The 13,571-nt window shown below is 41.2% G+C and overlaps 1 protein-coding gene across 1 annotated transcript in view; it reads left to right on the top strand.

Moving 5' to 3' along the window:
* LOC124720067 (ankyrin-2-like) overlaps positions 1 to 13,353 on the top strand; it is a 60,312-nt gene extending 46,959 nt beyond the window's left edge. Inside the window, exon 4 of the mRNA XM_047245334.1 lies at positions 12,771 to 13,353. Within this exon, the coding sequence (XP_047101290.1) occupies positions 12,771 to 13,248 (478 nt within the window). The 3' untranslated portion in view covers positions 13,249 to 13,353. The remainder of the gene's footprint in view (positions 1 to 12,770) is intronic.
* Positions 13,354 to 13,571: the final 218 nt, after the last annotated feature.

Here is a 13,571-nt window from a genome sequence, read left to right as displayed (position 1 = left end):
TGTTGTCTACGAGGCATAACTGATCGTCTTGTGAAACAACCACAAGGTAAACACACGTGCCGAACGTACACTCGTCGAAATCGCCAAGCCTTAAATGGCGCTATGAGGTGGCGCCACAGGCGCCCGTGATGTGCGTCTGCGCTGAAATTCTAATCAGTTGCGTATCTCATCGCTGCAAACCCATGGTGTAAATTTCACTTGATTCGGATGCTTCCTTCAGGGTGTTGCATTTACGGTGACCAGCAGTGTAAAAAGAATATCAGAACATATGATCTGATGTATAACGGGACGGTATCCCCAGAATGAGGAAGTTGTATCATGAGAGACGAGTTAATTGAAAATGGGTTGGTAGGGAAAACAGTGATCTATTGTGAACATTTCAGTGATTTACTCCCTTCGGAATCAGTAAACCAATCCAACAATAACTCAGGCAAGTAAGCCAACGTCACAAACAGAAAATCTAGTCACAGAGAGGAATTATGAGAGCATTGTATGTATAACACTGTATTTAGAAAGATAAAATCATCTAAAAATAATAGGGTATTGGAATGCTGTAGCAGTGGGGTGAGTAAAGACAGGTTTATGAGACAGTTTAGGGTCGTTGGTAGAAATGAGAAAGGAGGAAGAAGGAAGAATCCTGGAACCCTGGATTAAATTTGTGCTAGTAACAAGAATTAGACTGTTCAACAATCAAAACAAAAGCAATAGTCAGTTGGAAGGTCTGTTAACCTGAGCTCTTCAGATTGTGGACCACCATATTTTGACATAACAGGTAGTCGGAGTAACAACACACACACAAAGCAGAAACTCTGTGCGGAGTGGATCATATTTCTGTCTGTGAACAAATTTTGAGTCCTGAGATCCCGTCATTTATTTCTGGGAGATGGGTGTGCAACGTCAACCTCTTTACCATTGAGCAGCATTTCCATCCAAAGTCTGCAGTTATTTGTTGGATGTATACCAATTTTTGTCTTCCTCTACAGTTTTTGCTCTCTAGTGCATCCTCCAGTACCATGGCATTTGTTTCCTGATGTCTACACATGTATCCTGTTTGCTGTCTCTTCTTACAGTTTTCCATATACTGCCATGCTCACATATCCTGCAGAGAAGTTCCACAGTGCCTTTCTTCTCAATTCAGGTAATCCTCAACATCCTTCTATTGCACCCTATTCTGACTGTTCCAATTCTCTTCTCTTACTGTATCTCTTATAATCCATTATTAATTTTCATACTATACTGGGCTTCAAATGTACATTCAGAGATGTTCTGTCACCAAGTTGAGGCCTATCTTTGGGAGTTGTAACCTTGTTTTTCTTGGAATGATCTATTTTATTGTGCTACATTACTTCTTACAACAACCTCGCTTTGTCCTGTGTAAATTTCCTTCTGAGGTAACAGTATCACTTAAATTTCTTTATTTTGTGGTCCCTAATTTTGATGTTAAGTTTGTCACTGACGTTATTTCTGCTACTGCCCAATACTTCAGTCTTTCTTTTATTTAAACCATAATTCTGTACTCATCCAACTGTTCATTGCATTCAGCAGCTCTGGTAATTCTTACTCACTTTTGGTGAACATGGTAACATCAACAGTCATTTTCTCAGTGAAATGCCTTCCTCAATTTTAATTAAATTCCTGAAAGTTTGTTCAATTCCACGAACGATTCCTTGATGTTCAGTTTGCACAACTGGGGAGATTCACTGATTCCCTGTATTGCACCTTTTCAATCATAGTACTTCTTTATTCAATTTTTACTTCTCCTTGTTGATTATTGTACATACAGTAACGTATATAATGCGCCTGTCCTCAATATCTGTAAAGTTTTTAATTTTTGAGAATTTCATATGTCACATTACTTTACATTGTCAATCTATTTAAAGGTGGGCTAATCCAATGAATGTTCCATGATTTTCGTTACACCTTGATTGCCTTATCAATTAAAAGTTCAGATCTGCCTCTCTGGAGCCAATATTATTGTCTTCCAACAGATCCTCCGTTTTTTCTTCCGTTCTTCTACATATTAATCTTGTCATCAATTTGGATTCGTGAACTGTTTAGCTCACTGTGTGAAAGCTTATGCATTTGTCGATACTTTGACGCATCTAGAGTGTGTAAATGATATTTTTTTCTGGAAGTTTGTTGATATGTCTCTAGTCTCATAGATTCTACAGATCAAGCAGAACAGTCGTTTCACTGCAACCTTCCAAGAGCATCACATAAATTCTGAAGGAATGTTATCTAACCATTCTGCTTTGTTTTTGCGAAAGCCTTCCAGAGCTTTGTGAAACTCCAACGGCCAATCCACTATGTTAGCCAATTCGACTTTCATTTCTCCTTCTACCATGTCATGCGAAAGTCCCTCCCCTCACAGAGGTGGTCAGTGTATTGTCTTCAGCCATGTCTCGCTCTCGCTCTCGCTCCACTTTGTTAATCAGTGGAATTATGAGGTTCATTCAAACAAAACCTGGTCAGTGCGTCTACCTTTGCCTTACATGTAAGGTGGCAACACGTAGCTGAGGGTATGATGGCGCCATCTATTGGTAGATAACTGACGTGTGCATACATACCGTTTGATGTGTCATAGCACCAGTGTGGTTTCACATCGAAGACACGGTGGTCCCGCAAGTTATCATCCACTACAAAACAAGCAGGCGAGTAAGCAGGAACAACGAGGGGAGTGATTCGATTTTTGGCGGTGGAGGGAGTTGGAGGCCATGAAATGTATCAACAGATGAAGGCTGAATACGGTGAGTACAGTCTGAGTCGTTCAAGTGTTGTGGAATGGCGCAAACGATTCCTTGAGGGGTGTGAGTTGCTGGAAGTCGATGCTCGTCCTGAACAGGATCATTGTGCCATCACACAGGAAATGGTTGCGGAAGTGAATGTTTTAGTCTTGGACAACCGCAGAATCACCATGGACGACATCCATTGGTTACTGGGTATCAGTGTGGACACCGCCCACACCATAATGGATCAAAACTTGAACTTTCGAAAAATCTGTGCACAGTGGGTTCCTCACCAACTGACCAACGAACAGTGCAATACTAGAATGGTGCTGTCTTTGAGTCATCTGCAACGTTATCGTGAAGAGGAATACGGCTTTCTGTCATGTATTGTCACAGGTGATGAAACATGGTGTCACCATTTTGAACCGGAAAACAAGCATCAGAGCAAGCAATTAATACATCGACTTTACCACCTCCAAATAAATCAGAGGCCATGCACACCAGTTCTGGTAAGGTCATGATGTCCTTTTCTTACCACAAGGACCCACTGCTTGTCGAGTTCCTGAAAAGGAGAACCACCATCAATGCCCATCGTTATCAAGCCACTTTACAGAACCTTAGATAAGCCATCAAGTCGAAACGCCGAAGCATGTTGTCCAATGGTGTTACCCTCCTGCATGATAATGCCCACTCACACAGGGCCAATTTGGTGAAGACAACATTGCAGCTGTTTTAGTGGGAAACACTGGAACATCCACCTTAGTCACAGACTTTTCACTGTGTGACTTTCAGGTGTTCAGACCTCTAAAAGAAGCAATTCGCAGACATCGATTGGCAACAAACGACAAAGTATGTGACTGGGTCTAGACTTGGATCCTATAGCAGCCTACTAGCTTCAAGGAAGGAATCGACTGGCTAGTGTCACAATGGGATAATTGCGCCAACAGTTCTGGCGACTAGTTTTGTGTATGTGTACTGTATATAACTACTATTTTTGAGTTAATAAAATAGTTACCATTACTTTACACTAGTTAACCATGTTTAATTTGAATGCTGCTTATATTTTTTAACTATCACAACCAAACCTCCAGATATCAGACACTGAGATCGGTACCAAATGTTTTATGTTGATAGAGTATCAACCAAAACTCTGATTTAGTTTTTTCTGTGTGTTATTGTCCAGCATAATGGGCATAAACATTAATTAAAACTAACACCAAAACTACAGAGCACATCAAAACACAACTGAGTACATGACACGTTGCTTCCATGGGGAATTGGGAGAGCCTTAAAGTCCTGTACCAAGGATCACGGGTTCAAACCCCCATGTCGACAAATGTTTTACTGTATTATGTGCAAAAGTGTTATACGGGACAATGTATTTGTCATGTAAAATGACTGTTTGGAGTTTACAGCAACATTCTCTTGGCAGTCTGCTTTCGCTTCATTGGATTGAAAGTAGTAAACCTATAATGTACATTTGTAGTTTCACAGAATATAAATCAGAACAGAAAAATAAAGAAACAATTGCATCACCCATGTGGAAGTAATAGTAACAATAATTAATAATAAACAAAATAATAAGATCAGTAACAAAAACATGACATTCAGCTAACGAAGTCAAAGCAGACTGCCAAAAGAACATTGCTACAAACTCTGAAAAGTATTTTTACATGTCAGGAAAATGTCGCATATATCACTTTCAATGTTACACAGTTAAAAAAAATTGTTATCAGTGGGGTTTAAACACTGTACCTTATCACCCACGCGAGATCTATGATGCAGTTACTCAAACATACGCTTTTAATATGCTCAGTTGGCTTTGTAATACCTTCAATTACCATTAATGCATGTTCTGTTTTGGTTGATACTCTATCGCCATAACAATGTTTGGCACTGAACTGTGTCTGACATCTGGAAGGTTGGTTGTTAGTGTTGTCATTGTTGCATTTAATTTCATTGAAGTATTTTAGACTCTTCTGTGTGCTGAATCTGTGCATCCTACGACCATTTTTTATTTATTTATCCTCAACCTTTCTGCAGTCATTCTACTTTACTATCTCTCAAACTTAGTTACCTGTAATACCAAATTCTTGGCTTTCTGTGACTATTGCTGTACTTCTTTCTTTTGTCAATCATTTTGTGTGTTTCATAAGATTTCTTAAGAGTTGCTTTCCTTGCACCAACAATAGTCTGTTCTACTTAAGTGTTTCGCCTTTTCAGAGACATCAACTGCTGTTCACCTGAAATGTCAACAGTTACATTCATTATTGCATTATCTAGAGCCTCATAGAAGTTCAAATAACTATTTTATTACTCAGCACTTTAATATCCCATTTACTTACACATTGATTCCTCCTAACATTTCTATTAAGCTTCAATTTACTCACCACCATAACCAGCTCTACATCTGCTCCAACATACATCTTAACAATTCATCGGGTTGTCTGTGTGGGAATGATATAATGCTGCTGGTATCTACCAGTACTTTGAGTTCTTTACCAAGTACACACCACTACCTTCCTCCTTAATGTTCTTAAAAGCCAGAAACAGTGAGTCACTAAAGGAAATTATATGAATATCACAGAATAGAGAGTGTAGACTTGCAGTAACTCTACCACCGAGAAAATGTGTTGGAAAGGAGCAGGGGTCTCTTACATAGAGAGTGGTATGGAGAGAACCAACTGGTAACTGATGAGCAAGTCACATGGAAGACACTTCAGTAATGATAGCACATGGTAAACTGGATGTCTTGAAATTTTTTCTGGAGATGATGTTCTACAGGTCATACGTATTTCAAAAGTGGTTGTTAAATATGGAAATTTAGTAGCATTTCGAAATGTTACTTATGGGACTTCCTGAAGTTTTGAAATGTCATTTGTCCTTAACATTTGACTGTCTGTCACCATTATAACAGCTATAAATATGGACACACATACAAATACCTGTATCTGAAGCACATTGTTAGGTCTGTACTGATCGCAGATGCCACATATCAGGGATTGGTACACACCCAGTTCTAGGATTTTTGTTATGTATATTAAAAGGACAGTATTGAAAAGGGAGCAGACAAACTCCAAGGCAGTTACATTACGTGGGTTGCACACAAATGGGCCGAACCCAGTTCGGGTCATTCAGATACATTTCAATATGATGGAACCCGAGTTGACCTTTCCACGAAATTTGTAGTTAAAGTTTTGTGTAATTGTCAGGCACTGTATGTGCATTTTGTTCATGCATGGTTTTGAACTACCTGTTGTGTGGTATTGAGCAACTGCTGTGGGAACTCGGCTAGTGTAACTGAATGTGATTGTCACTGGCAAGTCGTTTGCACCATCTGGATTGCTGCTCCCATTGTTGGCATCCGTTCAGCATTTGGGTGCGTGCGTGCGTGCATGCGTGTGTGCGTACAGTTCCTCAGCAGTGTTGGCTGTAGTGAGACGCCACCAGGTGCCCACGTGCCTCTCTCTTACCAGCTGCTACACAGTAGAGGTCCACAGTAGAGGTCCAGCACCACTGCCACCTTTGCTGCTGGACCCAAGCAGACTCCTGCTCCACCTGACGAGACCACTGTCTCTCACATGTGGTTAGTTCCCTCACAACACACACACACACACACACACACACACACACACACACACACACACACACACGACCATTATGTGGTAGATAAGATATAGGGACCAAAATTTGAAGTCGAAATGCTCAGTCTAGATTTTTTTGGTGGGTCAGCAAAGTGCACTAGGAATAAAATAAGAAAATACAGTCATATTAATAATGGGTCGGTATCCACGGCATTAGGAGGTAGTATCATGAGAGAGAGGTTAATTAAGAATGTATTGGTAGGGCAAATAGTGAGCTATTGTCAACTGTTCAGTGATTTATTCTCATCAAAATCAGTAAACCAATGCAAATAATAATTCAGGCAGGTAAGCGAATGTCATGCACAGAAAGTCTAGTGACAGCGAGAGAGTATGACTGCGCTGAATGTGTAACTCTCTACGCACAAAGAGGCGTATGTCTAACACTCTTGGTGTATTGGAATGGTCTAGTAGGGGTCAGTCAAACATAACGTTTATGAGGTCATTTTGGGTGGTTGGCAGGAATGAGAGAGGAGACAGAACCCTATAATTTGCCATAAAATTTCTGCTAGTAACAAGACATGCACTTATCAAGCACGAAACAGATGCAAATGTCGGTAGAACCTAGCTTGTCAAAGTGTGGACCACCTTGGTCGCATGGTGTAAGAGCCAGTACAGGTAACAACACATATCAAAACAGAAACTCTTCCTGCTGTTGATGATGTTTCTGTCTGTCTGAACAAGTTTTAAACTTCTGTGAGCACCCAAATTCCACAATTATTTGTGCTGTGCATTCCTATCTCTGCCTTTCCCTACAGTTTACTGCCTTCTACAGCTACCTCTACTACCATGGCAGTCATTTCCTGATACCTTCACATATCATGTATTACGCTGACCCTTGTCCTTGTCAGAATTTTTCACATAATGCTATCCTCACCTATTCTGCTGAGACGTTACAGAGTTCCTCTCTTATGAGTTCACCTAATTTTAACATCCTTCTGTAGCAATGCATTTAGAATGCTCCGATTCACTTCTTGTTTTTTTCCCATAATACACGATTCATTTTCATACAGTACTGTGATCCAAACATTTCAGATGTGTCGTCCCCTAATTGGCTTAAATCTTTGGTATCAGTAAGATTGTTATGCGAGGGATCTCCTGTTTTTCCCTGCTACATTACCTCGCTTTGTTCTGCAGCGTAAATTGGCTTCACAGATAGCAGAATCCCTACAATTCATGCACTTTGTGGTCCTTAATACTGATGTACACTTTACCACCAATGTTATTTCTGCTACTCCTCAATACTTTCTTCTTTCTTCTGTTCATAAATCCAAAGTCAGTGCTCATTCGACCGTTTATTACATTCAGCAACTCTGGTGATTCTTTCTCACTTTCAGTGAACACAGAAATATCACCAGTCAATTTTATCAATGAAATCCTTTTCATCCTCAGTTTTAATTAAATTTCTGGAAGTTCCTTCAATTCCACTGAAATTCAGTGTTTAGTCTGAACATTTGTGGAGCCTACCAGCATCCCTGTCTTGCATTATGTTCAATCAGAGTACCTATCCTTTTTTATTATTGTACATGTTGTGTGATACCTGCCGTTAAGTATGCCTTACCCCGATTTTTCGTACATTTGCACTGTTTCACGTTGTCAAACATCACTTAAAGATAGCCAAATCCAATAAAGATCTCTTGATTTTTCTTGCACATTCCGTAGGTCAGATCGGCCACCCTGGATCTTTTACTCCAAATTTAGCGTCCTCAAAAGAGATCCTGAACTTTGGTTTTCATTCTTCTGCATGTTATTTATTCTTGTAAGTAATTTGAATTTATGAACTGTTTAGCTCCTTGTGCAAAAGCTATCGCACTTATTGGCTCTTTCGTCGCTTCTGTAGTGTCTGGATGACCTTCTGGCAGTCTGTTGTTATGGCTCCTGTCTCGTGGCTTCTACAGACAAACTTGAATAGTCATTTCATTACCACCTTCCCCAGCGATCATGTATGAAACGTTAACTATCTGTTCTGCCTTGTTTGTGTGCAAATTTTCCAGAGCTTTGTAAAATTCTAATGGTCAGTTCCCCACATTTTCCAATTTAGCTGTCATTTCTACTTCTGCCACGTCTAATAGTTCCTTCCTCTCATAGATATCTTTAATGTACAGTTTCCTGCCGTCTTCTCTCTCCTGCACGTTTAACAGTGGAAATCCTTTTGAACACTTGTTAAAACCTGTACATTTAATTTCACTTAAAGTTGTTCCAACTTTTCCATGTGCTGAATGTGTCCTTCGTACATGCATTTCTTCTAATTCTTCCCAGAACCAGAAATGGGCTTCAGATCTGGAAGATCAACACTTACAACAGTCAGGCTGCTTCTAAACAACATCAATGAAGCGCTAAAAAAGAAACAAATGTTATACACGGTGTCCATAGACTTTACCAAAGCCTTTGACCTACTGGAAAGAGATCTCATAGTCCGAAAACTGGAAAACACAATGGGAGGGGGAGCACAAGGGCAAGTAGCAAGCAAAGCGAGACTTCATGCAAAAAGTCTGGGTGATTCGCCAACTTGTGAGAACAGCGACCTGATAGATACTGAAGAACGCAGGTTTGTGTGCGCTCAAGTGAAGGAGATCTGGCGAGTTGTCAGACAAATGTTGGCCACAGTAACACGAACAGTACCTTGCCTGCTGATTTCTTTTAATCCTACCAACGTGCCACATCCATTTTCAATAAAGAAATGCTCCAAACTGGCTGAAAGGGCAAATAACGTATTACCTCCTAACTGAAGGAAATAAAACTAGTAGAAGTTACGTAGGGTGGTGCACCCACTCTGGCACAGAACCGGGGGCCGGGCACAAGCGGATGTGGCGTGGACCAGGGGGTGACCCGTCCCCTCCAAGTCGGCCACGAGTGTGCAAGAACAACTTTGTAAAATTTGCTAGTACATGTAATTAAGCCGCACAGACTTAGACATCTTGTCACGGTTCACACGGCTGCCCGCCTCCCCCTCCCCCCCCGTCGGAGGTTCGAGTCCCCCCCCCCCCCTCGGGCATGTGTGTGTGTGTGTGTGTGTGTGTGTGTGTGTGTGTGTGTGTGTGTTGTCGTTAGCGTAAGTTAGTTTCAGCTAGATTAAATATTAAATAGCATGTATGCTTAGGGACCGATGACCTGAGCAGTTTCGTCCCATACGTTCTTACCACAAATTTAACTAGTGAATAGGAAAAAGACGTAAACACAAGAACAACATAATGAATCGTTGATAAGCTCTTTTTTTCTCATTCGGTATTTTTTGGTTATTTATGTATTTATTTTTAGGGAAACAGAAATCTGCATAGCTCAGAAGCATCTTATTTTGTGGTGAAGCAGTATCGGAGGAAAAGCTTATCCTCACAACAGAAGACATCGTACTTTTTATTATATTTCATTTTATTTTATTCAGTATGTCAAAACATTTAACCAGAAGACGGGGCTGTCCTGATTTCTTCTGTTCTGCATTACATTTACGGTTACCCGAAGCATCCAAAATGGCAGCACAGAGCTTCCATTGAGTGGAGTGCTTGGAGTCAAGAGAAGACCAACTTGGCAAACAAACCTCGGGAAACATTGGGTGACTTACAAGATATTGCGAAATAAATTGGAAAGCAAACTATCGTGAACACGAAGTTCAAAGCTGTCGCTCACAACTGAGATAGTTTCTTTGCAGACACGGTCCTCTGGATGAAGCGCAAAATTTTTTTAAAAAAATAAAAAATCATACACGAAAATAATGGAGCGGCTCTGTGACAGGTATGGGGGGACGCGTGGTGGGCAGGCCTCGGAATGCTCAACCGCTGGCCTCCACGGCCCCCCCCCCCCCCTCCCCTCCACCTTCCTGCCTGGTGCTGACCAGCGTCTCCCAGAAAAAGGAAGTCAGTATATCACAAGAAGAGCGGATAGCTGAGACAGGTATAGCGGCGGTACGATGGAACAGGCCTCTGGATTCTTGACCCTTGCCCTCTTTGTCGCCAACTGCCTGGCACTGTCGCCATAAAAAAAATAGAAGATAGAAAACTGTGGTGCAGAGGATATCACATAGAAAAAATGGTCTAGTGGTTAAAAAATAAAACGAGAGAAGAAAGTGGTTAAGGTGGTCAGTTTCTTGTCTGCACGTAGTCGGTTCGCACCAACATTACTTCCATGAATTTTAAATCGTGTTAAAGTTATTAGTTTAAAAAAAAGAAGTAGAAGTGATTCTAGCTATGTATGGTGAATATCTGGATTCGTTTCTCACATCAGGATATCTTTTTGAAAAAGCACAAGCACTATCCCTCCACCTCTAGTAACCTGGAGGAGACTCGCTATAGTTGGGGCCCTGGCAGAGGCAGAAGTCATCCCAGATTGAAACTGTCGTGAGTTACCTTTCCTATGCGATTTTTTTTACTAATGAGCCAATCGCACCAAGGTCCCATGCCATTTGACTCTTACTGTGTTTGAGCTTAAGATGTGGAAAATATCGGTGCTGCACTGGAATTCGAACCCAAATCTCCATTTTCGACACATCTGATCCCTTTGAGGTGATACATTTCCACCATTTCGTTGTTTCCGCATGACTGCAAAGTCCTCGAGACCTTCACAAAAGATACATGTCTGGGTTCAAATCCTGGTCTGTCATTTCAAGTTGTAACATGTGCACATCAAACTATATGTGACAAATGGTGGTTCAAAAAATGGCTCTGAGCACTATGGGACTTAACATCTATGGTCATCAGTCCCCTAGAACTTAGAACTACTTAAACCTAACTAACCTAAGGACAGCACACAACACCCAGCCATCACGAGGCAGAGAAAATCCCTGACCCCGCCGGGAATCGAACCCGGGAACCCGGGCGTGGGAAGCAAGAACGCTACCGCACGACCACGAGATGCGTGCGACAAATGGTGGGTACTGGTTTTGACTCCCAAGTCAGACATATGACTTATCGTCCTATCATGTCAGGTTGAAAGATGCCACTCGTAGCTACTGTGAAAATGAATTCGTTAGTGAACATCACATTGTATGTAGTCAACAACGATATGTGTAATGTTCTGTTCCTAGTGAACACAGAAACTTTCGTTATTTCCAATTCGCATATGTGCACATTTCGCTGCTGTTGAATTCAACCATTATTTAACGTCTACTCTTAGCTAGAAGTCAATGTCCATATATTCTGGGTTCGAATCTTTGTAGGGCAAAATATTTTCATCTCGTCATTTTAGTTTGTCATCTCGCTACTGGTGAAAAATGACGATTTTTAATAAATGAAAAGCACCAGTTTGATTTTGTTCTACAATATTACTTTTATTGTAAACCGGTTTTCGGCTTACAAGGCCATCTTCAGACATTTACTGAGTAAATGTCAGTAAATGTCTGAAGATGGCCTTTTAAGCCGAAAACCGGTTTACAATAAAAGTAATATTGTAGAACAAAATCAAACTGGTGCTTTTCATTTATTAAAAATCGTCATTTTTCACCAGTAGGCCATCTTCAGACATTTACTGAGTAAATGTCAGTAAATGTCTGAAAATGGCCTTTTAAGCCGAAAACCGGTTTACAATAAAAGTAATATTGTAGAACAACAGCAAACTGCTGCTTTTCAGTTATTATAATGTTGTTCTACCAAGAACCGACGGAAGACTGTTAATATGACGATTTTTAACTTTTGATTGTGCTTACTTAACCATCTGATTAAGTGCTGGGTTCTAATCCTCGGTCAACACAAAACTATATCATGTCATTTTGAGTTTACTCATTGTTCCTTGTGACTGAAACCATATTCATGATATTTTGTGTCTATAGTTAACGGGAATAACAGTTGCTGGATTGTATTCGGAGAAGCTAGTGAGTAAAAAAAAGTTTCATTGTATAATTTCAAGGTGAACGTTGCTTTTTGAAATGTCGGTTATCATAATAAATTTGCGTTTACAAGCTCAAAGTTGGCAATGTTTTGGCCACATTGTTGTCTGTGTGTCAGAAACTTTCAGTATTTGGCGAGGCTGTGTCAAGAGATTGGCCGATAACTGGACTGAAATTTTTTTGGCTGCATATGAGGAGAGTGTCACTTTGAAAATCTGGAGATGGTAATCTTCTTGTGTGTGACCTCTAGCAGTTAGGCTACAGATGGAGAACTATTACCAGCTGCAACAAGCTTGTGTTTTTGTGGAGGTGAGTGACTCGTTAACTATGGCATCCTGAGATCAAAGGAGGTGACTTCTAGGAATCAGTGACACAAAATATGACAACATAATTCCTTCAGAGGTTGTATAATCCTATTTGTAATGAACAATGAATAAAGATTTGTTTATAAGGGGGATTTGCTGTAGCATAATACATGCAGAGTTGTGCACTGTTTTATATTGTTTCCTTGTGTGGCAGTTTCCCTCATTATGTGTGTGTGTTGCGAGTTTGTAGCAGAGAGTGGGAGTTCCTGTGTTTTTTTTGCAGAAGCCTCTCTGCAGACGAGAGAGACAGGAGGCTGATCAAGGTGGCTAACCAGGGGTCGGTGGGGGAGCTGAGGGAGCTGCTCGCCGCGGGGGCCGATGTGGGGGCTCGGAGCACGGGTGGATTTACTGCCCTGCACTATGTAGCTGTCAGAGGAGACGTCGAGGCGGCGAGGTGGCTGGTGAAGGCCGGTGCAGCGCTGGACGCCAGGAGCAACTGCCAGAACATGCCTTTGCACTTGGCTGCACTGCGGGGCAACGCGGCTGTGGTGCAGCTGCTGCTGACAGCGTCTGCCGACCCCAACGCAAGGGCTAGCGGTGGGTTGACGCCGCTGCATTGTGCGGCATTAAATGGCCATGCAGAAGCGGCGGCTAAGCTGCTCGAGGCGGGGGCCAACAGGAGGGCGAGAACTGAAAATGGGCGCACAGCAGTGGACATCGCCAGGTCGTACAGCACGCGGCTGATGCAAATCCTGTCATGAGACAACCAGTCCACAAACTCGTCTGAAAAAAAATAAAAAATAAAAATAATAAAAAAATAAAGTAGAACAGCGTCTCCAGATTTTCAAATAAAGACAAAAACTGAATCCTTCTGTCACTCACTAATTTTACCCCTCCTCAACTAGCATACTGCACACATACTCCAAGCACCACTGCGACAAAACAGAGAGAAAGCTATGTAACAGTAAAGTAATTCAGGTAACAGGCAACCTTCCTCTCAAGAAAAATGTCTCAAGTACACTTCTAAACTTTGAAAAAGTCAACAGTTCATTGCGAATAAACACAACTACTCTATAATATGTGA

This window comes from Schistocerca piceifrons, chromosome 11, assembly GCF_021461385.2.
Source record: "Schistocerca piceifrons isolate TAMUIC-IGC-003096 chromosome 11, iqSchPice1.1, whole genome shotgun sequence".
NCBI classification, from domain to species: domain Eukaryota; kingdom Metazoa; phylum Arthropoda; class Insecta; order Orthoptera; family Acrididae; genus Schistocerca; species Schistocerca piceifrons.
This window is presented reverse-complemented; position numbering and strand designations above follow the sequence as displayed.